The sequence below is a fragment of the Trichosurus vulpecula genome, chromosome 4, assembly GCF_011100635.1.
Source record: "Trichosurus vulpecula isolate mTriVul1 chromosome 4, mTriVul1.pri, whole genome shotgun sequence".
Lineage (NCBI taxonomy): Eukaryota > Metazoa > Chordata > Mammalia > Diprotodontia > Phalangeridae > Trichosurus > Trichosurus vulpecula.
This window is the reverse complement of record NC_050576.1, coordinates 193,230,366-193,256,579: the sequence shown is the minus strand read 5'-3', so window position 1 is coordinate 193,256,579 and position 26,214 is coordinate 193,230,366. Positions and strand designations below refer to the sequence as shown.

Here is a 26,214-nt window from a genome sequence, read left to right as displayed (position 1 = left end):
ATATTCAGTGTATGACTCCTTAAAACCATTTGAAATTCTTTGTATATTTTATATCAGGCCTACAATAGAATACCTTGCATAGGGTTGGTTATAAAGATAACTTAGCTTTGTCCTTTTATAGATAAAATCATCTTATCTATTCTTAATTAAACGGGAAATTTGCAAGAAAATAAAATAACCTGAAATATTTATTATAGATCAAGAAATAGCCAGAATCTGAGGAGCAAGAAAAATTTACTTGTAAAAGAATATTTAAAATGACATTCATTTTTGCTAATGAATTTGTAATAGAATGATTTCACTATATATAGGAAAAAACTGGAAAGATAAATGAAAGTAACAGAAAAAATGTAGTTTCCCTATTCTCTTGTTTACAGACATCTAATATATAGATGATCCATGTGCACATTTATGCTGCCTCTGTTCCCCACTTGCTTTAAATTTGAAGCCCCTGCTGCTATTGTCTCAGGAAGTGTTATGAAAATGCATGAATCTCTTAGAAGGGTTAGAGATAGGGACTAAGCCTGTAATTTCTTTCTTGCTAGGAAATTCCCTTTAACAATATAGACTTGCACCTGCTCTTCAGAAGGTTGTATGCAGCGATTTAGTGTTCAAGTGACTTGCCCAGGGTGACATAGCCAGTATATGTCAGAGGCAGGACTTGAACCCAGGTCTTCCTGTTTTCAAAGTCATCTCTCTATGACTGATTTCTAGACATGGCCAGCAGATACTTTAGAAATTCATTTAATTTATTCCTGAATCCTCTTTTAAAAATCTAAATTGAGTGTTATGGGATCATTTATGTATTAGTGTTGATCTCTTTACATTGGATCCTTTTTTCTTTGTGCCCAGCTCTCCCCTGAGAGAATGGGAATTTTGATGGGGAGGGGGCAGAGATGTGATGATTCAGGGCTAATGAGCACTTTGTAGAGTAGACCAATTTTGAGCGCTTCCTTGGAGGGTTTAGGATTGATAACTAAGAGGAATGCAGAGAAGGGGGAGTAGGGAAAAGCCAGGGTCCACGTATTTCATCATTTTGTCTGGCTGCTGCACTCGGAAAAGAGAATAAAGAAAATTCATGTTCGCTTTCCTTCTGTGCTCCTTATACCTGGACAGAGAACCCCTCTTAGTACTATATAGTTCATTAACATTGTGGGGTTACCATGAGGGGAACTTGGGAAATAATGGATAGTGAGCTGGCCTTGAAACCAAGAAGTTCTGGGTTCAAGCCTTTCCTCTAATACATAGTGATTGTATGGCTCCAGGCATGTGACTTAACCTTCTTTAAAGGCAACATATATTTATTAAGTACTTACTGTGTGCCAGGCATTGTGTTCAGTGCTGGGGATGCAAATACAAGCACAGGGATATTTCTGAGTGAGGTTACAGGGGAAGACAGATGTTCTGGGATGAGGAGGTTCCAGGAACTGAGGGAGATTTTAGCATGAGATTTCAGCTCTTGAGACATCATGGCAAAGTCCAGAAACTCAGAAGCAATTCTAGGAGGGGAAGTTGCAAAGAGGCAGCTAGGTGACAGAGTAGACAGACTTCTGATCTTGGTGTCATGAAGACCAGAGTTCAAATTCTGCCTCAGATAGTTAATAACTCTGTCATTTAGCTTGTCCACTTCAGTTTCTTCATCTGTAAAAGAGAGGATAATAGTAGGAATACTTACCTCTCAGAGTTGTTATTAAGCTCAAATGAAATGATACAGGAGTACATCTTTGCAAATCTTAAAATGCTGTACATAAATGTGTGTATTTATATAGGGATAGAGGTACAAGACAGTTCTTGTTTTACATAAATTCATATTGCCCAAGTTTGACTACCTGGCAGCCTGCAGTAGCAGAAGCAATACCATTGCAGCCCTGCAATAGGGGTCTTTCTATGGATGTCCTCCCCTCCCACTCAGGCTCCTGGAGCCCCAGGCACTGAAGGTGACAGGGCCAAACAGAGCTTTGCCAGGGGAGAAGGAGGGTGTGCACTTTCCACTTACGTTATTCAAGAATTGGCTTTATCTAAATCTAAATATGTATTTATATCTGCATATATGGATACACCTAATCCAACTAGACATATCCATCTATATTCCTCAGCTTTGCCTTCTGCTAACTTCCCCGGCTTCCTTTAAGTCCCAGCTAAAACCCCATCTTCTGCTGGAAGCCTTCCCCAACTCCTCCTAAATTCTAGTGCCTTCCTTCTGTTAATTATTTCCTATTTATCTTGTATATAGGCTTGCTTTGTTTATATTTGTATACATGTTGTCTCCCCTATTAGATTGTAAGCTCCTTGAAAGTAGGGGCTGTCTTTTGTTTTTTTTTCTATCCCCAGTGCTTAGCACAGTGCCTGGTACGATGTAAGTGCTTGATAAATGTTTACTGATTTATTATATACACATATGTATTTGTGTGTGTGTGTCTGTCTGTCTGTCTCTGTGTATGTGTATTTTGTCATCATTGTCAGAAGGAATTTTCTCACCTAGGAGTTCTCAATCACATTGAAATCACAGATCCTCTGGAACCAACAGGCTTTTTTAGGATAACAATTGTGGGGCCCTTTCAACAGTATCTTTTAAAATGCCTTATGTTTTCAGAACAGTTTTATTCTAATTTTAACAATATTACTAAGTAGTTTGCTAAGTGAAACGGATGTAAATGTTTGCTCTTAATAAATTCTTTGTAATCTGGAACAGTTTTGAATGTGATATTTTCTCTATGTAAGATGCTTTCAAACAATTATTATTTTCCTTTACTTTTATAAATCAGTTTCTTGTGGAATTGTTTACATTCCCAGAAGACACTGGCTTATTTTCTGTTCTAAACTTATATTTTTATTTTTAAATTTGCTGAGTTTTATTTACAAATAACTTTCTAGTTTTACTGGAACCATGAAACTTTTTTTTTAATGGGAAACATCTTTGTTCATCAGGATCAGTAGAAATAAATCCAAACTGGAGATAGCTTTCATCCCATTTGTATTTCTTCTGAATTTGGGACTTGTTATTTCAGCCAGGTTTGTGGATGTTTTTTTTTATTGTCAGAAGCTTACTTTTTAAAATAATTTTGCTTTCTAATCTCTTTAAACCTACTATTATCCTGTTCTCAATTATCTGTACTGGTCAGTGGTACAAAAATATTTAGAGTTAGACTGTTCCACTAAGAATATAAATCAAAGCTGACTATTTTGTGTGAATTTTGCCCAAACAGTGAACCATATCGTAAGTTGAACTTGTTCAGTGATTGATTCTAGACCAGTAATAAGCTGGCTTTTTAATGGAATTGCAAATTTATGCCAGTTTCTCATGGTTTTCTTCACTGGCTGAAGGTGCAACTTAGAACTGTGAAGTATATGTATTTATAGTGTGTTGTTTATTACCATTATGATTTTTTTCCTTTGAAGAACCTTCATGGAACCCCAGAGTTCTATGGAACAGTTTGAGAAATGTTGTGCTAGACTGTGAAACTAACCATTATTTGTAACTTTCTGTGGGAAAATAAATTCTGATTCCCAAATAACTAACTTAGAAGTTAATTTTTGGAACATTACAAATCTCCAAATTGAAAGCCTGAAAATATGTGGCTTATAAAGTAATAATTTTATTTTAAAGTTCTAATACTTTAGAGGGCTTCTGTGGTACATTGGCCTGCTGTAGCATCATTTTTATATCCTTAAGCATTTTTCAGTTCTGGAAAACAATTTTTTTTTCCTCAGGAGCTATTGTTAGTTTCTCATTGAAATCCAAAGAAAGTTCATTTGTAAAGATTGGAAATTCCAAGAGAACTTTCTTAGATCTAGCTTTTTGCTTGTAGGACTATCCCACAACCTGTACTAGGAAAATGCAATAACTAAGATCCATTAGAATGAAGTACATTTTTCGTATTCTCTGTCATGATCTGGAATTGAGTCAGGCCTGTCTCCTGGTAGTTTAGGTCTGAAATTAAACTGAAATGACATACTCATAACCCATTTAATAGTTAACAGAAAGAGTTTTATGCACCCTCAGTAGGGAAAGGGTAGTAAGATCTTGCATGTTTATCCAGAATAGTGAATGCATGTACTCAGCCAAGTACAGTTTTCCAATACTGTTCATGCTGCTAGTCTTTGGTTACAAGCCTGAGGGAAGAGCTCTAGTGTCTCATAGACTAGCTGTTTTGAATCCAGGTGATCAGGAAGTCAGTTGAAGGCAATATCAGTACCTTTTATGAAAAAAATGAGCCTAACTTGCATGAGAGGGATGGAAGCCTCCTCCCTATTCTTCTTCCATCAGAGAGATGTTACATGAACTAGAATTCACTATAAGACCATAAGCTTCATGAGGGTAGAAATTGTGGTTTATCTAAACTTTGTATCTTTTCTAGTGCCTAACATAGTACATCCTTAGTATATGTTTATTGAATTGAAACCAGCTGCATTTTGAGATTCATGTTATGCTTATCTTTTTGAATTAATGGTTTAAAGCAGTGATTCCAGTGTATTTTCCCCAAAATAAAATATTAAAACAAAATATTTGAGTATTTTATGTTTATGACTATACACTATATTTCTGAGATCTATATAAATGTTTACCTATTGCTGTTGATTTTCTTTTGTCATCTTTTGTTTTTTTTTTTTCTTGTTAGGATAGAAATGAAAGTCACTTTAATAATATTGACTTTTACTCCATAGCACCAATTATTTTTGGTTTTGGTTTTAACTGTCAGCAAAAACCATGTCAGTTTTTCAACATTGTTTTCTGTAGCTCTGAAACCAAATTTAATTATCAGTTTAAAATAATTTTTTAAAATTGGCTATTTGCTAAAGTCAGAATGAAGAACTAAAGAGCTTGTGAATTTTGCAGTGGAAAATCCCTTAGGTTAGGAGGAAGAGCCAAAATAATTAGCATTTCAGGTATGGAATTGTGTGGTCTTTAAAAACCTTGGAATTTCAAGAACTAACCTATTATGTAAAAAATAGTAAATGGTAGTGTGTCAGATGTAGGCTAAAATTAATTATTTTTATTAAAATAATTTTGTACTTGTGAAATATGTTTTATATAATATCTCCATTATGATTATGATCAATAAAAATGACATTACTAGTTCTGGTTTTGTATAATCTTATGAAGAAGGATGATGGGCAGTATTATCTCACCAAGCAGAGAGAAACAGTGGAAGGTAGCACCAATATGAATTAAGCTTTGGAAGATAACCAGCTGAGCAAAGTCATCCCAAGGGCATTCGAAGATGAAATTATAGAAAGAAAAAAAATGGGAAGGATCTGCAAAAATTACTATAGCAGACTCAAGGACAATGGAACCACTAGATTTTGACCTTCACATCATGGCCCTAGATGTGCTTATAGAAGAGGTAGTAATGGTGTGAAAAAGAATAAAGTTGTGAAAAGTAGCTGAACTGAACCAAGTGTATGTTGAGGGATTGATATATAAAGTATCTGGAAGAGGAGAAGCTAATAAAGGAATGAAAAAGAAAAACCCCTAAGACCTTTTACATACCAAAGAAAGGTGATCAAAACAGTATTGGTAGCCACTGACCTATATTCCTGAGAGCATCCCTGATAAAGGTGATAGTAGAGAATAAGCAGATTTTTGCCATTGACATTAAGCAGTGGGCCACATCTTTACCATTTTACAGTTAACTCTGAAAGAGTACAGGGGAAAAAACAGTGGCTTTCAAGTTCAGATGCTACCTATGACATCTATTACCTGTATGAATTTAAGCAAATCATTTCACCTCCCTGGCCTCAGTATCCTTATCTCTAAAGTGAGGTATTTGGACTAGATAGTTTCTCAGGTCTCTTCCAGCTTGACCTCTGATATTAAGTTTTAGATGGAGCGAATGTAAAATCTCTTTATGCTTACTGTTTGTTAGTTACAAAACAGTATTGAGCTCAGCAGAACAAAGCCCAACCTATTTTACAAGGTAGTGTTTTCCATCCGTACATCAAAATTATTGAAGACTCCTTAGAAATCATGACAACAGAAATAACCCTGTTAAGTCGATGATAATAACTCAGTAGAGGCATTAAACAGGAATATGCATGCTCACCAATGGCATTGGCCACCATGGCGGAGGAGCTCCAGTACCAGTCCAGATCAAAGATTTCCTGTGGATGGTAATATTCTTCAGATGCTCCTGTTTGTGGGTAACATGCTAGTTGCATCAAGCCCTAGAACTTACAGAGCCTTCTTGAAGAGATGTGTAATCACTTAAAGGTGTTTGGCTTGTTCAGCTACACAGGAAAAGTCAAGTGGATGAAAAATGTCTGTTGCCTAATTTCACCATGCGTTTGGATAGACAGCGTATAGAGCTTGTCTATCAATCAGTCAGTCAGTTAATCAATAAACATTTATTAAGGACCAGACACTACATTTAATACTGGGGATACAAAAAACCCCAAATTGAAAAACCAATCCCTACCCTCAAGAAGCGGATGAACTAATGGGGGAAGACAGCACACAAAAGAAAGCTGAAAAGCTGGGAGGGGGGTGGGAGGGAAGGTACCCACCTAGTGCAATGGCATAGTGGAGAAGTCAAAGTCCAAAATGAGTGTAGCTGAGTGGGAAATGTATACCTGGGATAGACAATAAAGATGAAAAATGAGTTGGCTCAGAAGTGAAAGGTGGGGAGTGTATTGGATTAGAGATTCAGGAAACTTCAAAGTTCCTTTACTAATCCCAAGCTTCCAATGAAAGCAAAAGTCTACCTTTCTAATATTAACATTTTACGGTTGTTGTTATGTGTCAGTGAGACATGGTATACAGCTGCCTCCAAAGAATCGAAAAATCAGTAGCATACAGAGGACAATGGAGAGGTGCATGGTGACTTTGAGTAGACTCCTGTGTATACCCAATCAAGAGCTTCAAAGAAATCATTTGGAAAACCTTAAAATGCTATTTAAGTGTTAGCTATTGTTATTTTAAAAATGTTATCAAGGAATTATATGATAGGAAGGGGAAATAGGCATATTACAAGGCAAAAACTGAGGGAAAGCCAGAGTGCTGCTCTCGTACACTCAATGTCAGCAGGAAGACATTCATATGGGACTTATAATTATAAATTATAAACATAGACTTCCTCCCTATGAAGGAGGGAGACCCCTTGTGTTCATCTTATGGAATAACATGAACAAGAGTCATTCAGGAGGAGCTGGGTGTGGATGGGCGTGATTTGCTTTGTTGGAGGTAACTCCTGAAGTGATGAGCTCTTGACATCCATTTGAATATTACAGTTTTGGAATTTCCCAAATATATATTCTATTCTTGAGATTAATGTTATTAATTCTATGGCTGTTTTTCTTCTATATATGGTTTGTATTGGCTAAAAATGAGAAGACAGTCCTTGCAATTATAGCAGCCCCAATCCTCTTTAAACAAACTGTTGACATGGAAAAAATATGTTACTACTTCTTATAGAAGTGTAAGCCCTGAAAATAGTTGCTACAGTGAGGAGACACAAAGATGGCAAAAAGCTGCCTTAACCACAATACACTTAATCTTCTTGTCAAGTAGAGAGATGTCATCCAAAGACAATAATTGCTGAGAAGACAAGATCACTTCTAAAACATTGAAGATCATTAGGTAGTAAAAGAAGCAGTTGTGGATAAAATTGACTTCAAAACTAGGTTCAGACCCTTTGGGTAGGGGTTCATAACATTTTTGTGTTGTAGACCCCTTTGGCAGTCTGGTGAAGCCTATGGATACCCCAGAATAATGTTTTGAGTGCATAAAATAAAATGTATTGGATTACAAAGGAAGGCAATTATATAAAAATACTATTACCAACATAAAAAAAGGTTACCCAGGTTCAGAACCCTTATCTTAAAGCTAATTCTCTCTCCCTCATTTGTCATATCCAATAAATTGCCAGGTTTTGTTGATTTCTGCCACCATCTTAGTTCAGGCCTTCATAACCACTGACCTGGACTATTGCAATAGCTTCCTAATTGGTCTCTCCTTCTCTGAGCTCCAGTTTAGTCTTGCACACGGTACTAAAGTAATCCTATGAATTCTGCCAAGTTTCCCAGGTTCAATCATGTAACTCCCTGGTTTAAAAAAACAAAAACCAAACCAAACCAAAAATCTTCAGTGACTGGGTTGCTTATTTAAGGCCCTCCAAAGTCTGGCTTCATATTATTCCTCTTCTTTCATGCCCTCTTATCTTTTGGTCATCTGTTCTCTGAACCTGACAGATGTCATCTTTTCCTTCTGAAGGCTTACATAGGTTGTTCCTCTATGCCTGGAATATGCCTCCTTTTTTTTTTTTCAGAATCCTTTTTGGCTTTCAGCTCAGGTTATTTCCTCCATTTAGCCTTATCTTGTTCCCTTGTGTCCTCTCCCCTCCCCCCTTATGTTCTCTTCTTTTTCCTTTCAGATATGACCACTGGACTTAAAATCGTATCCCTTCTTTGCCTCCATCACTTCTTACTTTGTATTACACATTTATATACATGTTATATCCCACTTCCCCCAATTAGAGAAAACTGCTTTTAGTGCAGGGACTATTTCATTTTTGTCTTTATTTCAGCTGCACTAATGCATATAGTACCAAATATTTGTTGAGTTTTATTAAATTTACAGAGCACAGCATGAGATCCAACTAAGATCATCTCCAAAGCATTTGTGAATGAAATTTTTAAGTCAACAAATACTTGAAATGTTTATGCCAGTGTTTTTAATAGTGACTACCATTGGTGCAAATAGTGGAACCATCACATTTGAATTTTACCACTTCAGTGTATGATATATATTATCAAGAATTATATGAGCAAGTAGCCATGATATTTAGGAAGATAGAAAGAATGACTGGATCTGACCAAATGCAGAGGAAGTCCTGTGGGGGGCACCACTATTTTAACAACGTGTAAGATTTGATTTTACCCGTATCTCAAGTGGGAACATTTAAAAAAAATGGAAGAAAATGGGTGCTTTCACCCTTCCTCCTCTTTTTCTTAAAAGGAAAAAGGTTATTAGGAAAACAGCAACTACTGACCCATGTGTCTGCTTTCTTGATAACTACTAGGATGGTGGTTTATATATTCATTGAGGTACTGTAGATTAGCGGAAAGAACAGTAGATTTTGAAGTCAGAGGACTGGGATTCAGTCCTTTCTTGCCATTTGTTTGCTGTGTGACTATGGACCAAGTTAATTAACAACTTTGAGCTTTAGTTTCCTCATCTATAAAGTGGGAATAATACTTCTACCTATTTAACAGGGTTATTGTGAAAATTGAAAGATATTTTAAAGCACTTTGTATACTGTAAAGTGTTTTATAAATATGGACCACTACTATTGTGCCCTATGAAAATAAGAGGAGAGTACAGTAGGCTTTTGTAGCCAGTTTTCTATAGTTAACCATATCTTGACAGTTATACAACTACAAATAATAGGGAATATAAGATCTTGTGCTTACTTTTTGTTGACTTAAAAAAAAAATCTGACCCAGAATGAAATGAAGCCTTAAAGGCTTTCCTCAAACAGATCTCTCATTGGTACATTAAAATTATATAAGACTGATGTGACTTTGAAGATAACTTTATTTAACAGTCTCTATTTATAAGCATAGGACCTGAGATCCAGTCTTTCCTCTGCCACTTTCTGTATGACCTTGGGCAAATCAGCCACTCTAGGCCAGTAGTGGACTAGGTGACCTCCAAGGGCTCTTCTAACTCTATATTTATGTGTGTTCCCATGCTTTCTTGGTCTGCTAAGTACTGATATCGAGGGAGACAGAAAACTGCAAGACGTGGTGTTCTCTAAAGTCTCTTCTTGCTCTCGAGCTATAAGCTAATTAATGCTTAGCTAAACTACTGTATTTCCAAGTGCCTTAGAAGACATAAAATGAGGAGGCAAGACTGGATGATTGACAATGGGTCTTTTAGCAGAAAATTTTGTGATTCCACGATCCTACATAGAAATTAAACAGAAGAATTCTCTTTTGACTTAGAGGTTCTCCAAATGCCCATATTCTAGAAGCCATACCCCAGAAAGCAACAAAACTACTGATGATTCCTGTGAAATTCACAGCAATGTGAAAGTGGTGGTTGATTTAAGTATCCACTGTGAAAAACCAAAGTGAGTTATCCATGCTGTAAAGGCCACATGGTTTGGCAGAAAGAATGGACTTCAGAGGTCAGAATGACCTTGGTTTGAATACTGACAGTAGTGTCAGCTGTATGATCCTGGGCAAGTTACTTAACATCTCAGTTTGTTTTTCAAATGGGAAATGGAAAAAGAAAATAATACTTGTACTACCCAATCCGTCTGTATCAATGCATATTTCTTAAGTGCCTACTATGTGTCAGGCACTGGCATTGATCTCTGAGAGGAAATCGTGAGAGGAAAAACTTCATAATTCAAATAATATATAAATGCAAGGTATTGTTACTGTGACAGGCATCCAGTTGAATTAGTCCATCAGAGTGTGTATATATGTATACACATATACACATACATATATACCCACACACATATGTGTAAGCATATACAAATCTCTCTGTGTATACACACATATATGTAAGCATATATTCACATATATGGCTTAGGTGATACAGATGGACAGTGAATCAGAATAACATTGAGCTGCCTCTCATCTGGGGTATTGGGTAGTGCTGTAAATGATCTCAAACTATATCCACCAAAGCCCATTTCTTGAGCATCATTACTTCTCTGGTGTTGTCATTTTACTGTATATATAGAACATAACCTCTGAAAAGCCAAAATTGCAAATAATTAAAAGGGCAGTAGAAAGATGCACCATAGTATCAGGGTGACATGTACCATAAATAAGAAATGGCATACACAAGGTCAAGGACATCTGTGAGCAAAGAAGATGGTGAGAATGAGAGATGACAGATGAACAGCTCAGGTGATATATTAGTATCTCTGAGACATTAAGAGAACCAGAAGTGGACTGGAAGAGATGGATTGTTGGTGAGGCCTTTGCGGAGATCCTTGAGGTAACAGGATGAAAAGGCATAGAGGGTGTATGTGTGTATATATATATATATGTAGTGTGTGTATATATATGTATATGTGTGTATATACACACATATATGCACATATGTATATGTATATATGATATATATATCAAAATAGGAGTTTTATTGACAAGATTATTTTGTGAGTTGATTAGGAAAAAAAGGCTTAGAAGCATTTAACTTTCCCTTGTATCATAGCGAAAGACTTTAAGCAAAACTGATGTTAACACTCTGGCAGAGTTTGAAATATTTTTTATTTGTAGCCTTGCCTCCCTCCCCTGTCTACTGAGAGGAAGGAAATGTATTTCCTCAGTCTCTGGGTCCACCAAGATCGTTCTCACTGTTTCTTTAACTTGTCATGATTTGTTCTTTTTAAGGTGGTAGATTCCTAATCTAGTGGTCCTTACCAGTTTGAGGACTCTTGCTGGAGCCTTCTGTAGCTGGCACAAAAGTGAGAATCTTGTATTGGTCCCTGTGTAAATGAAGAGTACTAGATCTTTATCCTGTTGGGGAATCGGAAAATTGGAGACACTCATTTGGGAATCTTGATCAGTAATACCTACTGCATACTTAATTGCACTTCTGAATTTTCTTTTTCCCCTTTATACTTAATAGTTTTCTTACAGTGTCTGGAATATCCCTATATAGTCCTTACTGTCTTTTAATTGAGCTTCAGTGTGCTAATCGTAACTCCCTTTGAATCCTACTTTGCCTTTTTTCCCTATCCTCCCATTCAATTTTCTGAATCTCCATTAATTTGTAATTGTCTTGCAGTTCAAGACTGGCTCTTGTTGCAAGTTAGTGAATTTCCAAGCACAGTTTTCATTTTCCATAAGCCAGCTCTCTAATTTGGTTTCTTGCTTAAGGGCCTTTAATTGCAATGAGCTTTGTAGTAGAAATGATAGAACAAAAATGGCAGGGAGTTGATCTTCCTCAATACCTAAGGAGATCATAAGAGAACATTTAGTTCTTGTCGAATTGCCCTTGTCACCTGGCCTAGGTGATGTATCCTGAAAGATCTGGCCCATAGGATTTCCAACCTTCTGCTAGAGATATTTGAAAGATCATGGAGAATGGGAGAAGTGTCACAAGACTGGAGAAGGTCAAATGTCCTAATTTTCAAAAAGGGAAGAGAACAGAATCTACAAGCTGTAGGCCTAAACTTAACTAAGATCCCTGGGGAAATTGTGAATTGAATTCTTAAAGGAATGGTGAACATCCAGAAAGGGAAGCAGTGATTAGAGATGGCCAGCATGTCTTCATCAGGCACATGTTATGCCAAACTAATCTAATGGGTTTTTTTTTTGACAAAATTATTAAACTAGGAGAAGGGAATGCTATGAATATAGTGAACATAGAATTTTAGCAAAGTTTTTTTTAATGTGAATTTGGTAGTCACCAACAAATATGAGCATTTCTATATACAAAAGACATAAAGTGGACTATCCATCCAAAGAGGACACCATCAATCTATGATCCTATGACTTATTTTGTGAAGTGTATGTTACATTTAAACAAAGAAATTCTAAAATTGTCCTGCTTGTTTGTGTCCTTCTGAACTTCCTTCTGCTGTCTTCTATATGTTTTTAAAAGCTTTTCATTTACACTTTACTTCCATTTCAGGGGCATTACGGTCACTACACCTTTCTCTCCATAACTTCTCCATCCCCCATAAATAAAAGCCCTCACTTAGAATAAATATAGAAAAGAATTTTCACCTTGGCTGTGTATATGAGTCAGCTTGCACCTCATCTACGCCTGCAAGAAATGGGAAGCAAAATTCATCCTCAGTGTTGTGGAATTATGATTGCTTATTGCATTGATCATCGATTTTAAGCCTTTCACAGTTCTTTTTCCTTTACATTGTAGTCATTGTATAATTTGTTCTCTTGGTTCTATTCATTTCATTTTCATTAGTTCATTGAAGTCTTCCCAGGTTTCTGAAACTTTGTTTCTAGTTCTTTGCAATAACCAAAAGTGCTGCTATAAAATATATTTTTTTTTACATACAGGTCATTTCCCTCTGTCTCTGATCTCTTTGGGGGGGGGGGCGGTATATACTTAGTATTGCTAAGTCAAAGGGCATATAACTTTTTGTTCAAAATTGCTTTCGAGAATGGTTGGATCATTTCATAGCCCCATCAATAATGCATTAGCTTAGCGTGCCGGTCCTCTTACAGTGCCTCCGGCAATTGTCTTCTTTTTGGTTGTCTTTGCCAATCTGATGGGTGTGAGGTGGAACCTCAGAAATTGTTTTAATTTGCGTTTCTCTTATTATTAGTGATTTGGAACATCATTTCATATAGTTGTTGATAGCTTGTCCAGCTTTTGAGAACTGCATTTATCAGAGAAATTTGCTTCAAAGAGTTTTTCTCAGTTCACTATTTCCCTTCTAATTCCAACTATATTGATTCTGCTTGTGCCCAAATTTTTAAATTTTATATAATCAAAAATTTTCATTTTATCTCCTGTGACCCTTTCTGTCACTTCCTTGGTCAAGACTTCTTCCCATGCCTATAGTTGCACAAGGTATCTCTTTCCTGGCCTTCTAATTTACATGTCTTTTTATATCTTGGTCATATATTAATTGGGAAGTTATTGTAGTCTGTGGTGTGAGTTATAATTCTGAAATACAATACCCATTTACTTTCCTATGCGTAGGAATAAATAGACCTTTTTTAAAAAAAAAATTTTGGAGAGGACAAGGCAGGGCAATTGGGGTTAAGTGACTTGTCCAAGGTCACACAGCTAGTAAGTGTGTCAAGCGTTTGAGGTCAAATTTGAACTCAGGTCCTCCTGACTCCAGGGCCAGTGTTGTAGTCACTGCGCCACCTAGCTGCCCCAAATAGACCTTTTCTTGATGTGGTATACACTATCTAAAATTAAGAGCCCGAGCAGAACTAGGACAACAATTTTGACAAGAAAACGTTACAAGGAAAGGCACTCTGAATGATAAGTCTATAAACTATGGTGCCAGAGGCCTGAAGATGAAGCATGCTACCCACTTTCTTCCTGAGAGGTAATGGAATGCAGAGTGAGACATGAAGTTTCTGACATTGCCAACATAGGAATTTGTTTTGCTGGACTATGCATATTTATTGTGAAAATTGTATTTATTTTTTATTGTTCAAAACCAACTCCCAAAAAACAAATCCCAAGAGATTATCAGTAATGCCGGTGTGTTCGTTGTTGCCACTATTATTTAATATAGGTCTAGAGATGGCTACAGTGTAGCTGCAAGACAAAGGAAAAACAGAGGAAATAAGCATAGGTACAGAGGAAACAAAATTGCCGCTTTTTGCAGCTTTTATTAAGATTTAGAGAACCCTAAAAGTTCAACTGAAACAAAACAACTCCAGTAATGTAGCAGGATATAAAATAAGCTTGCAGAAATCATTGCTTTTGTATATTACCAATAAAACTCAGCGGGAAAAGATAGAAAAATAAATTTTATCCAAAATAATTACAGAGAGAATAAAATGAGTCCACTTATCAAGATACACACTAGAATCATATGAATGCAACAATAAAACACTCTTTAGAAATAAGAAAAACTTAAATAATGGGATAAAAATTAATTGTTGTGCCTGGTTGATATAACAAGTCACCCTAAATTAATTTATAGCTTCAGCACCATATCAAATGGTCAGCTAGGTGGCACAATGGATGGAGTGCCCCGCTGGAAGTCAGGAAGACTCATCTTCCTGAGTTCAAGTGTGACCTCAGACACTTACTAGCTGTATGACCCTGGGCAAGTCACTTATCCCTGTTTGCCTCAGTTTCCTTATCTGTAGAAATGAACTGGAGAAGGAAATGGCAAACCATGAAACCCCAAGTGGGGTCACAAAGATTCAGACATGACTGGAATGACTGAACAATAACCATTTCAAACTACCAAAGTTAATCAGTAAACATTTATTAGGTGCTTACTATGTGCCAGGCACTGTGCTAAGTGCTAGGGATACAAAGAAAGATAAAAGATGGTCCCTGCTCTCAAGGAGCTCACAGTCTAACGGGGGAGACAACGTGCAAACAACTATGTACAAACAGGCTATATACGGGATAAATTGGAAATAACAACTAAGATTAAGATGGGCTTTTAGAATTTTTAGATGTAGAAGGTAGGATTTTAGCTGGGACTTGAAGGAAGCCAGGGAAACCTTCCAGACATGGGGTACAGCCAGTGAAAATGCCTGGAGTTGGGAGATGTAGGATGTAGGATGCTCTGAGGAAGAGCAAGGAGGTTAATGTCATTAGATTGCAGGGTGTGTAGGGGAGGGAGGGTGTAAAGTGTAAGAAGACTGGAAAGGTGGGAGGAAGGTTAGGTTATGAAGGACTTTGAACAACAGGATTTTATGTTTGATCCTGGAGGTGATAAGAAGCCACTGGCATTTGTTGAATAAGAGGGTAACATGATCAGAATTATTGAAAGTAGGTACTGGCATTTAAAAATCTTTGTATCGTTAGTATCTTGTACATAGTAAATGCTTAATAAATGCCTGTCAAATTATTCCCATCAAAGATAAAGAAACTGGTTACACAGTTCTTAGATGTCAGTTCATAGCTACAATTCAAACTCTGGTCTCCCAACTCCATGGTTAGTATTATTTCTCATTACTTGTGACCTTGGGTAACTTCTTTTGCTTTTCTAAGTTGCTTCAGTGGTTAAATCCGTTCCAGAACTAACATTTCATTATTTTATGAAATTATATTTGTATCAAGAAAGCAATTGAAATGAACAGGGCTAATATTAAGAGTAGAAGAAAAAAATCTTAACTTTTTGCAGTAACTTATTGTTTTAAAGTTCTTTACTATGCATTATTTTATTTGAAGAGTCTAATACTTTGGTAGAGTGAAGAGCAGTGTAGTCTTAAAAGCACCCGTACTTTGTGGGATTGGCAAGTATTGAGGTTTGTAGTTAACTCATGGCAATGACTTTCATAAATTTTTCTACAAATAGCATCATGTACAGAGGATTTCATGGTATTTGGGGGAGATGGGAAGCAAAGTAATGTATGAAAAACCTTTCTAATTCATAACTAAAACCCATTTATCCTTAAAGTCTTTCTTCATAATTTTTAAATGGAATTTTAAGGCTGAAAGGAACTGTAGGAGGTCAGTTAGATGAATAGTGATCAAATAGGAAATGAACATTCCACAAGGCATTTCTAGAAGTTGCTTGAAAGTGTGGTTATGTTAGGTGTGTTTAATATATTTCTCTTCCACCACTTCCCGGTTCTACTTCTTTACCTTCTCTTTTCTATACTTTTTATTTCTTGACAACTTCATCCACTAATGAGGCACCTAGGTGGTGCACTTCTATAGAGCTCTGGGCCTGGAGTCAGAAGACCCGAGTTCAGATTTGGTCTGAGATACGTACTGGTTGTGTGACCACGGGCAAGTCACTTACACTCTATTTGCCTCAGTTTCCTCAACTGTAAAATGAGGATAATAATAGCACCAACCTCCCAGGGTTATCGTAAGGCTCAGATGAGATAATATTTGTGAAGTGCTTAGCACAGTGCCTGGCACACAGTAGGCACTATATAAATGCTTATTCCCTTCTCTCTCCTGCCATGATTTCAACTATTACCTCTGTGTCAAAGATTCTTGAAAACTGTATTTCCTTTCTTCCTATGACCTTTCTCCCCAAGTTTCAGACCTGAAATTCCAGCTATTAGACATACCCACCTCTATTCCTACCAGCATTTATACACAGTCTACTCAAATTGTATTCATCAATCATTCCCCCTAAAGTGACTTCTCATCTGTATTTATTTCTGATAAGCATTTCTCACCACTTAGGCTTGACGTCTTTCTTTGATCTCTTCTCTCTTGGTTTCCATATTCAAGTTGTTATTGTCAGTCAGCTTGCCAGCTTGAAGGTTTCCAATCCATCCAATTCAAATAAGTACTTATTAAGTGCCTGTTGTGTTGCAAGCCCTGTGCTAAGTGCTTCAGATGCAATTAATTAAAAGAAAGACAGTCCTTGTCCTCAGTGAGTATTTTGTATGTACTTCACAGGTACTTCCAAATGTTTTCTATCCCCCAGTAGAATGAAAATAAGTACTATCTTTGTTGTATTTGTATCCCTAGCATATTACGTGGTATCTGGCATGTGATTGAGTTACCTCAGCTGAAATATTGTATTCATTTCTGGGGGCCACATTTACAAGGGACATGAATAAGCTGGAGAGTATCTAGAGGAGGTAGCATGGCAAAGGGTCTGAGTTCATGTCATACTGGGAGTAATTAGTCTGGAGAAGAGAAGACTGGAGACATAACCATTTTCAGTTATTTAAAAGTTTGTCCTGTGGAAACTTGGACCTCAAAGGCAGAAAGAGGATTGGTAGGTGGAAAGTTACAGAGAGGCAAAATTAGACTTCATATGAAGAAAAACATCCTAGCAGAGCTATCCAAAACTGGATTGAGTTGCTTGATACAAGAAAATAATTTCCTAACTATTTGAGGTATTTAGAAGGAGAATGGACCTCATTGGGAGGGAGTGGGTTCCCAATCATTGGAAGTTTCAGACAAAGGCTGGATGAACACTTCTCAGGTGTGTTGTACAGATGATTCTTTTTTTGGTTATGGGTGAACAATAGGGCCATTAAAGTCCCTTCCAGCTCTGAAATTCTGTAACTTGTTTGGTGATCAGACCTGTAAGTTGGGTCTTATTAATGTTATGTTCTAAATAAGTGGTCACAAATGGCTGTAGTTAACCTTTTAAAAGTGAGACTCTTGAAGCAATCATCTGTTTCCTTTTCTATTAGTCTGCCTTTCAAAGTTGCTTTGTAAATAATAGAATAAACTTTGCTTTGAGATTTGAAGATCGAATTTAGTAAACGCAAGGGAATATTTTGGTTTTTCCTTTGTCTAGTTCCCTTTACACAGTAGTGGCTTAATTTAAAAAAAATTAATGTGATTATTTATAGTCTGATCAGACTGTGATTGACAGTATTATATTTGTTTAGTCTAATACCTTGGAGAGTTGTTGAAAAAATGCAAGAGTTAATTTGGTGTGGCCTCTAAATTTTTACAATAACAAAATTTAAGAAAAAGTCAGTTGGTGAAAGGTTTCCCAAAGGGCTTTCACTATTTTGAATATACCCTCCAATTTATATTTTTTGAGCAATTTAAAAACTGATTTCTTCAGTTTCCAGGAGAGCCATTTCTTAAGTACTGCTCAATCTGCCTGTACTCAGCCTTGCACCCCCAGCCCCTTTTCTCTGAAATGCTCTCTCCTCACCTCTGCCCCTTGGAATACCTTGCTCAAGTGTTATCTTCCACAGAAAGCCTTTCCTGATCTCCCAGTTGTTAATGTTCCCCCAAACTATTTCCCTGAAGTATTTTGTGTTTACTTCATATTTATTTACCTATGTACAGTGTCGTTTCCCACAGTGGATGGTAAGCTGATAGAGGGCAAGGATTATTTGGTTTTTTGCTTTCTCTTTCCAGAGCCTTACAGTGTTCCTGGCATGTAGAAGGTGCTAATTAAATTGAACAACCTCTTAGTATAAATGGATCATGTTGGATAAAAATATTAGATTTACTTATTGTATCTGTTATGATTGGGAATAATATTAGGAGAGAATGTGACATTTTCATGACCTTTTTTTTCCTCCCTTATTTTCATGTAGTCTATGCAAGCAGCAAGATGCCCTACAGACGAGTTGTCATTGAGCAACTGTGCAGTTGTGAATGAAAAGGACTTCCAGTCTGGCCAGTGAGTAATCAGTGCTTCTTTTTAAAATAGAACAAAACGAAACTTTTATAAGGACCATTTTAGAAACTTTTGGATGTTGCCCTATTGATCGGAGAAAATTGGAAATGCATTTTTTTAGGTGGGGAAGCAGCGGAGATGGGCAAGAGGTGTGTGCTTTCAGATTTAACTTACACATTTTATTAATGGTAAGCATATGTGTTATGTGGGACAGCTAGATGGCCCAGTTGATAGAGCACTGGGCCTGGAGTCAGGAAGATTCATCTCCTTGAGTTCAGATCCGTTCTCAGATGCTTACTAGCTATGTGACCCTGGGCAAGTCACTTCACTCTGTTTGCCTCAGTTTCCTCCTCTGTAAAATGAGGTGGAGAAGGAAATGGCAGATCACACCAGTATCTTTGCCAAAAAGACCCCAAATGGGGTCAGGAAGAGTCAGACATGACTGAACAACAACAAAATATGTGTTGTGTAGAGGCATAAACAGTGAGTTTTTTAGACTGCTTTATGATGACCGAACTGACTGGTTTTTTGCAATATGTATCATAACCTATGCAGCATGAGATCCGGAAGATGCACAACAAACACAAGATCTTTACAAATAACATTTTAAAAAATTATAAATTGTTCCTACTCTGTCAGTTAGGTCTAGCTTCCCCATCCACCCACTCAAGTTATGAAATCCTTTGTTCAGCTTTAGGCTTCTGCACATAGAACATCTGGCATTTCCTTAAAGTCTTGATAAATAAGTATTCCGTTTCCATAGCATTTGTATAGTAGACTGGCAAATCTTATTTTCAGCTTTGTGCCATAGAATTCTCAGGCAACCACCTGAGCCATACCCCTTCTTTTACAGACGGGGACACTGAGACCCGAAGAGATTGTATTGGCTAATTAGTGACAGAGCCTTTGTGCCAACTCTAGTGCTTTAGCAATGTTCTATGTTGCCAGTATTACCTTGGCAATAAAATGGATTTGGGCTATGTGATTTCTAGATTTCTAAGATCTCTTTCAGTCCTAAACTCTGATTCTGAGGCAAAATTTGCCACAGGAAACCTACTATTTTAAATAATCAGAGCTCTGTATTTATAAAGGAGTTACTTTAGCTATAATAAAGTCCCTGGAACAGGAGAAAATGGAAGTAATTAAGTATTAACATTTTAAAAAAATTAACCATTATAGAGATATTTTTTAAAATAAATTTTTATTGATACTTTTGTTTCTACATCACCTACACTTCCCAATTTACCATTCTCCTTCTCTCAGAGCAATCCCTTATAAAAAAAGAGTTAAAAACAGTTTAGCAAAAACAACCAATGTGTCCAAAAACTCTTACATCATAGACAATGTGTAATGTAACCATAAGGACAGTAGAGAACTGGCCCTCACCTCTACAAAGATTGTGGAAGGAAGTACCTTCTTATATGTCCTCTCTGGGGCCATGCTTGGTAATTACAATTTTGTAGCCTTCAGTTTTGATTATTTTGTTGTTTTTTTCCGTTTATATTGTTGTAGCCATCGTGTATAGTGTTTTCCTGGTTCTGTTTGCTTCACTGTACATCAGCCTGTTTAGCTTTTCCTTTGTTTCTCTGTATTCATCATATTTAGTTTCTTATAGCATAGTAATGTTACGTTCCATTTGAGTACCACAGCCTCTTTACAAACATTCCCTAGTTGATGGACATTTACTTTTTTTCCAGTTCTTTACTACTACAAAAATTCTGCTGTAAATATTTTGTTGTATGTGGGGAATTTCTATTTGTCATTGAACTCCTGGTAGTATATGCCTAATAGTGAAACTTCTGGCTCAAAGGGTATAGATATTTTAGTCACTTTCTTTGCATAATTCCAAATTACCTTCCAGAATGACATGACCAAATATCCCTTCCACCAGCAAATTAAATGCTTTGCTTTCCACAAACCTTCCGTCACCTTTGCCCTCTGAAACCTCAGAATTGTTTTGATTTGTGTTTCCCTTATTATTAGTGATATGGAGCATTCTTAATTATGGTTGTTAATAATTTACAGATTTTCTTTTGAGGACTGTCTATTCATATCCTTTGACCACTTATCTGTTGGGCAAAGGCTTTTGGTCTTATCATTATCTATATATCTTAGATATAGAACTCATAAGAAATATTAAATATGAAATTTTTTATCCAGTTAACCATTTCCCTTTTTACCCTAGTTGCATTAATTTTGTTTATACAAAAGCTTTTAAGTTTCATGTATTAAGAACTCTTCTTTATTAGGGGAGATGGGGTTAATAGTCTCTATCCCTTGTTGGTTAATAATTTGCCCTCTAGCCATCACGACGGAATGTATCTGACATGGTTCTCTTCTAATTTTTTTATGGTATGACCTTTAATATTCAGATCACATATCCATTTTGGGTTTATTGTAGTATATGGTGAAAGATGTTGGTCTAAATTATAGAAATGTAACAGGAAGAAATAGTAAGTCAACACTTTTTTTCATAAAATGAACATAACTTAAATTCTTTATAATGTTGTGTCTGACCTCTTACCTTTTTGATCTTCAAGGTCTAGGAGATAATTCAAAATCAGCTGCTTAGATTTACTTGGCATCTTTATGAATGTGCACTATAATCTACTTGGAAGTGACTTATTACAATTTTATGTAACATAATTTTGTATGTTCTGCCAGTCTGTCATGTGATTTGATGCAATTTGAAAAAGAATAAAATTACAGTTTGGATTTGTGACTATCACTGAAAAGCACTTTTCAGAGGGAGGAAATTCTTACCATTTTTTAATTTAACCTTAACGACAAAAGAGAACTGGCCCCAGCCTTTTGATTTACCTAGAGAACAGGAAGTCTTTATGAATTGTTACTTGTGATGAACTTGAGCATAATAATTAAAATGTACGCTGTAGCCCTGCCAAAATTTCTTAGTTGTTGACTTAACAACTGAAAATTTTACATTCTTTTATTCATTTCCCATTTGGTGAAATGTCATGTATACTCTGGGTAAGATCCATTTTTTAGTAATGAACACTCTGGGGGAGGGGGCTTCTAGCCTCATTTTCTTTTAAAATGAAGTACTGTCCATACTTCTTTCCTTTAGACATGTGGTTGTGAGGACCTCACCCAATCACAGATACACATTTACACTGAGGACTCATTCATCAGTCGTTCCAGGCAGTATCGCCTTCAGCTTACCCCAGGTAACACTGTTATTCACATATTTTCTCCAAGAGTGCTTGAAAATGGTGGCAAGATCACTACTTTTATTTAGATGCCATCTTGTAACTTCTGATTCAAATGGAAGATAATTTCATGGGTGTCATGTTACAAGGAATATAGGCATATGATTTTTGTTTCCAGGAATTTTTGCCATGACCATTCTAAGTATCTTTGCTTTTATTTCCATGATCTTTTCTCTTTCTGCCTTTTACTATTATGTTAATTGACTTAGATCGTTGAAGCAGGAGGCCATTTATCAAACTATTCCAGTATTAATACTGAAGGTAAAACAGAAGTTAAAACAGCAATCCTATTTGAAAGTTGTCATATCTCCAAAAATTAATATAATGTAATATTGTAATGTAAAATTTTAATGTAAAATTATATAATACAATATGATTTTTAAAATTCAGTGTTCTAATATATGAATTTGACAGCTCAGCAACATGTCCAAAATTTATATGTCCACATGTCTAGGTTCCCCTAGTAACCAAAGACACTCTGAATATACTGTTACAACAACTCTAAAGCTCTGACCTTTTTATTGCTATTCTTGTAATAATACCAATGGTCACATTGTTTTTATGGTCAGATGGATAGTTATTGCTTCCAGCACGTAGCACAGTTGTGATACATAGCAGCTGCTTTAATAAATATTTATTGACTGACTGCTTCTTCTGGTTAGTGCCAGCTTTTAGCTTGTGTCCTAAAAAATAGGGCAGCTTCAGCACCCGAGAGATACCTGGAGGACAGAATATGATAAAAGAAACCTAAGATCTGGACCAGCCCTGGGATTGTTCGGGGGGTTCTGGCAGATGTTGTTTTATTCAAATATCCTAAGATTCCTTTAGTGTAGCATGACTTCTGTAGGGAGAGACCTCAAACTACACTTCTTTTCTACCCCTCTACTTTAGAGTTTCACAGACATACGGGGACTAATCTGTTCTGAACCTTCTAGGGAATTAGGTGGAGGGAGGAGGGGGGCAGCAGGTTGGGAGAGGGTCTGCATATGTGTATGTATCAGCTCAGTCTAAGACTAGTCTTAGCCCTCATCTGACCTGAGGAGGTTGTCCCAGAGACAGAAGTGTGACTTAGAGCAATAGTCTCAAACTCAAATTGCATCTAAAAAGAAAATTTCTATCCATGATTTATTTGCACTGCTATTTCTAAGTTCTTCTTTCTCTCCACAAAGCCTTGTTAATTTGGTTGCACATTGTTCAAAGGGACACCTATTTATCTGAACAGAATGCTGCTGAATTTGAGTTGGGAGGCTGAAACAACTCAGTCACCTGTGGATTTCTGGGTTTTAGCTACCTGACCTAGAGCATCCTCAAGGCTCTTGCTTTGTGGTAAATTACTTATTTCTTCAGTAGCTTGCTGTTGTGCAACACAGTAATGAAAGGTATTGTATGAGACACCAATATTGTGATTCATTTATATGAATTGGCTTCTAGAACTTAGAGAACGAGAGGGCATAGTGAAAGGATAATTTGATGGAAGAGAATATGGGTGGGGAGTGAAAGGTAACTAGGAGGATTGGCTGGTTGAAAAGCTATTGTGGATTGGGCTTGAACAGAATGAAGTTTATTACAAAAACCTATGATGTTCAAGCACGTAAGTATCTTAGGTTTTCCAACCCTCCAATAATCATTTCTTTCGTTTTGCTTTGTATCATAATAAATGATTAATATTGAGAGTGAAAGTGTCAAGAACACTGTATGTGGCATGAAGGGAATCATAGTCATGATCGTAGCCTTAGGACTGAAGGGGACCTCAGGGCCTCATTTTAAGGATGAGGATATTGAGGTCTACAGAGGTGAAATGACATACTAAAGATTATACAGGACACAAGTGTCACAGATGGGATTCGAACCCAGGTCCTCAGAGCACTAGTTTTGTATCCTGTCTCTGGCACTTACCGGTTGCGTGACCATGGGCAAATTGCAACCTCTTTGAACCTTAGTTTTCTCATTTGCAAAAGGGATATACCAGAAGTGGGGAACCTGCAGCCTCAAGGCCACATGTGGACCTCTAGGTCCTCGGATGTGGCCCTTTGACTGAATCCAAACTTTGCAGGACAAATCTCCTTAATGAAAGGTTTTGTTCTATAAAACTTGGACTCAGTCAAAAGGCCGCATCCAAGGCCCTAGAGGGCCACATGTGGCCTTGAGGCTGCAGGTTCCCCATCCCTGGTACCCATCTCACAATGTATAAGGATCAAATGAGATAAAACATTTTACTAACCTTCAGTCTCTATATAAATGTCAGCTGCTGTTATTATTAGTTATAGCCCAGACTTGAATTTCTGACAAATCACGTTCTGGCCTTTCCTTTCCTTCTGGCCGGTCCATCTGGCTAGAATGTGGAGAAAGGCCTTAAAGGATTAGGTAGTCCACATTGCCAATTTTTGTCTTCTAAATTGTGTGAAAATGTTTTCACAGAATTTAGAGCTGGAAGGATCCTAAAAATCTGGTGCCCCTGTCTTGCAGATGAGGAAACTGTCCCAGGTCATACAGGGAATAAAAAGGAGAGTCAAGACTTGACTAGGTCCCCTAACCCTATGTCCATTATTCTTTCTATTACGCTATGGCTCTTTGAAAAAAAAAAATTAAATCACCTTGTAGATATAATGTATTTTTCTAAACCCAGAAAAATTAAATTTGTGTTATTTATTCATTGCTTAAGAGACACAGTGTGGTATAGTGACTAGAGAGGTAGCATTAGAATCAATGAGATCTAGGGGAAGCATGAGTAGTGGTAGAGAACTGTCTTCCAAATTAGGCCTCTGACAAAGCCAGCTGTGTGATCTTGGGCAAGGGCACTTAAGCTCTCAGTGTCTCCAGGCGACTCTGAAGACTGTACTTTTTAGAATGATTGCCCGTCTGCATTGATAGGGGAGTTCCCTCACTGGAGAGCTTTGTATATCAATGAAATCCCAGATTTGGATCAAGTTTATTGCTCAGGACCTCAGACTGCAATGGAAAAATCAGTTAGTGTGGATTTGAAGGTATCACATGTCAAATTCATGCCATCATTTATAAGATAGATACATAAAAGCAGTATTCCTTTTTATGGGATTTAAAGGTATATAATGACTACATGTAGGCAGAATCATTTATGCTCTTTTTATCATTAATTCAGGAAACATACTAAAAAATGAAGGTATTACCTCATTTATTGATCATCATCGGCTGTTTTATGTAAGTGAAATTTTTTTTAGGTAATTGAAGCTTTCCCCTTCAAAAGTTCTGCAGCTGCTTTTATCCAAACATTTTGGAAAGAGATATTTCTAAAATGCATTATATACTGTTCTGCCTTTAAAAACAGAATATTGACCATCCTTTACCTTTTTTATGTTGATTCTGACTAGTCATTATGACCACCCATAAGCAGGTATAGCACAACTGTGTCTGAGTTTTTGGCACTTCTACTTTACTTACCATCAGGTTGTGTAATGGTAAGTTTGTAACTTTTATGTTTTCTCACTTATTGTTACTCTGTCAGCTCCCAGTATCCCCTCATGCCCTTTCTTATTTACTTATTAGTATCCTTTATGCCATTTATGTCATTTTGTTTGTTAAGGATCGTGTGGTAAATAAGAGTATGTGTATATACGTATATATGTATATATTCATATGCAAATATTTGCCCAGTTACTCAACATTTTAAAAATACTTATTATATATAAAGCACTAGGCAAGACAAAGATTGAAAAATGGCAGTCTCTTTGCTCAAGTAATTCATAGTGTAGTGAACACATGGTTACTTAGCCCTGTGCAAATAGATGGGCTAAGCTACATTGTGGGCCGATTACCACCTGGATTATATCCTTATAATAGCTAACGTTTATATGGTGGTTTAGGATCTTGAGGTATTACAGGTATTATCTTATTTGATCCTCAGTAACCATGTGAGATAGGTAGTGCAAGTTTTATTATTCTCCCTACTTTATTGGGGGAGAAGATGGAAGTTCAAGAGAAGTAATTACCTCAGATCCCATCACCAGTACCTGGGGAGCAAGGACTTGGTACTCCTCTTATTCAAAGCCTCACTTGCTTTATACGTCTACGCCACCCTGCCTCCTTACACAGGCACATACGCTAGACTGTTTTTCTGTTGAATACATACATTTCCCTGGAACAAAGAAAGTTCTGTTTCTTTGCCTTTGATTAGTTATTTGTTTCCTAAAGTGCCTTCTTTTTTCTCTCTGTAGCGAAAATGGGCCGGACTTTCTATTGGGCAAGAGATAGAAGGTAGGTATATTATTTAACTTTAAAATTATTTTCTTCATGATTTACCAAAATTATTGAAC

The 26,214-nt window shown here is 36.7% G+C and overlaps 1 protein-coding gene across 1 annotated transcript in view; it reads left to right on the top strand.

Annotated features, from left to right (window-relative positions):
- NSF (N-ethylmaleimide sensitive factor, vesicle fusing ATPase) overlaps positions 1-26,214 on the top strand; it is a 191,256-nt gene that overhangs the window by 3,342 nt on the left and 161,700 nt on the right. The window contains 3 exon segments of the mRNA XM_036755634.1: positions 18,616-18,701; positions 21,784-21,883; positions 26,116-26,155. Coding sequence (XP_036611529.1) covers positions 18,616-18,701; positions 21,784-21,883; positions 26,116-26,155 — 226 coding nt within the window.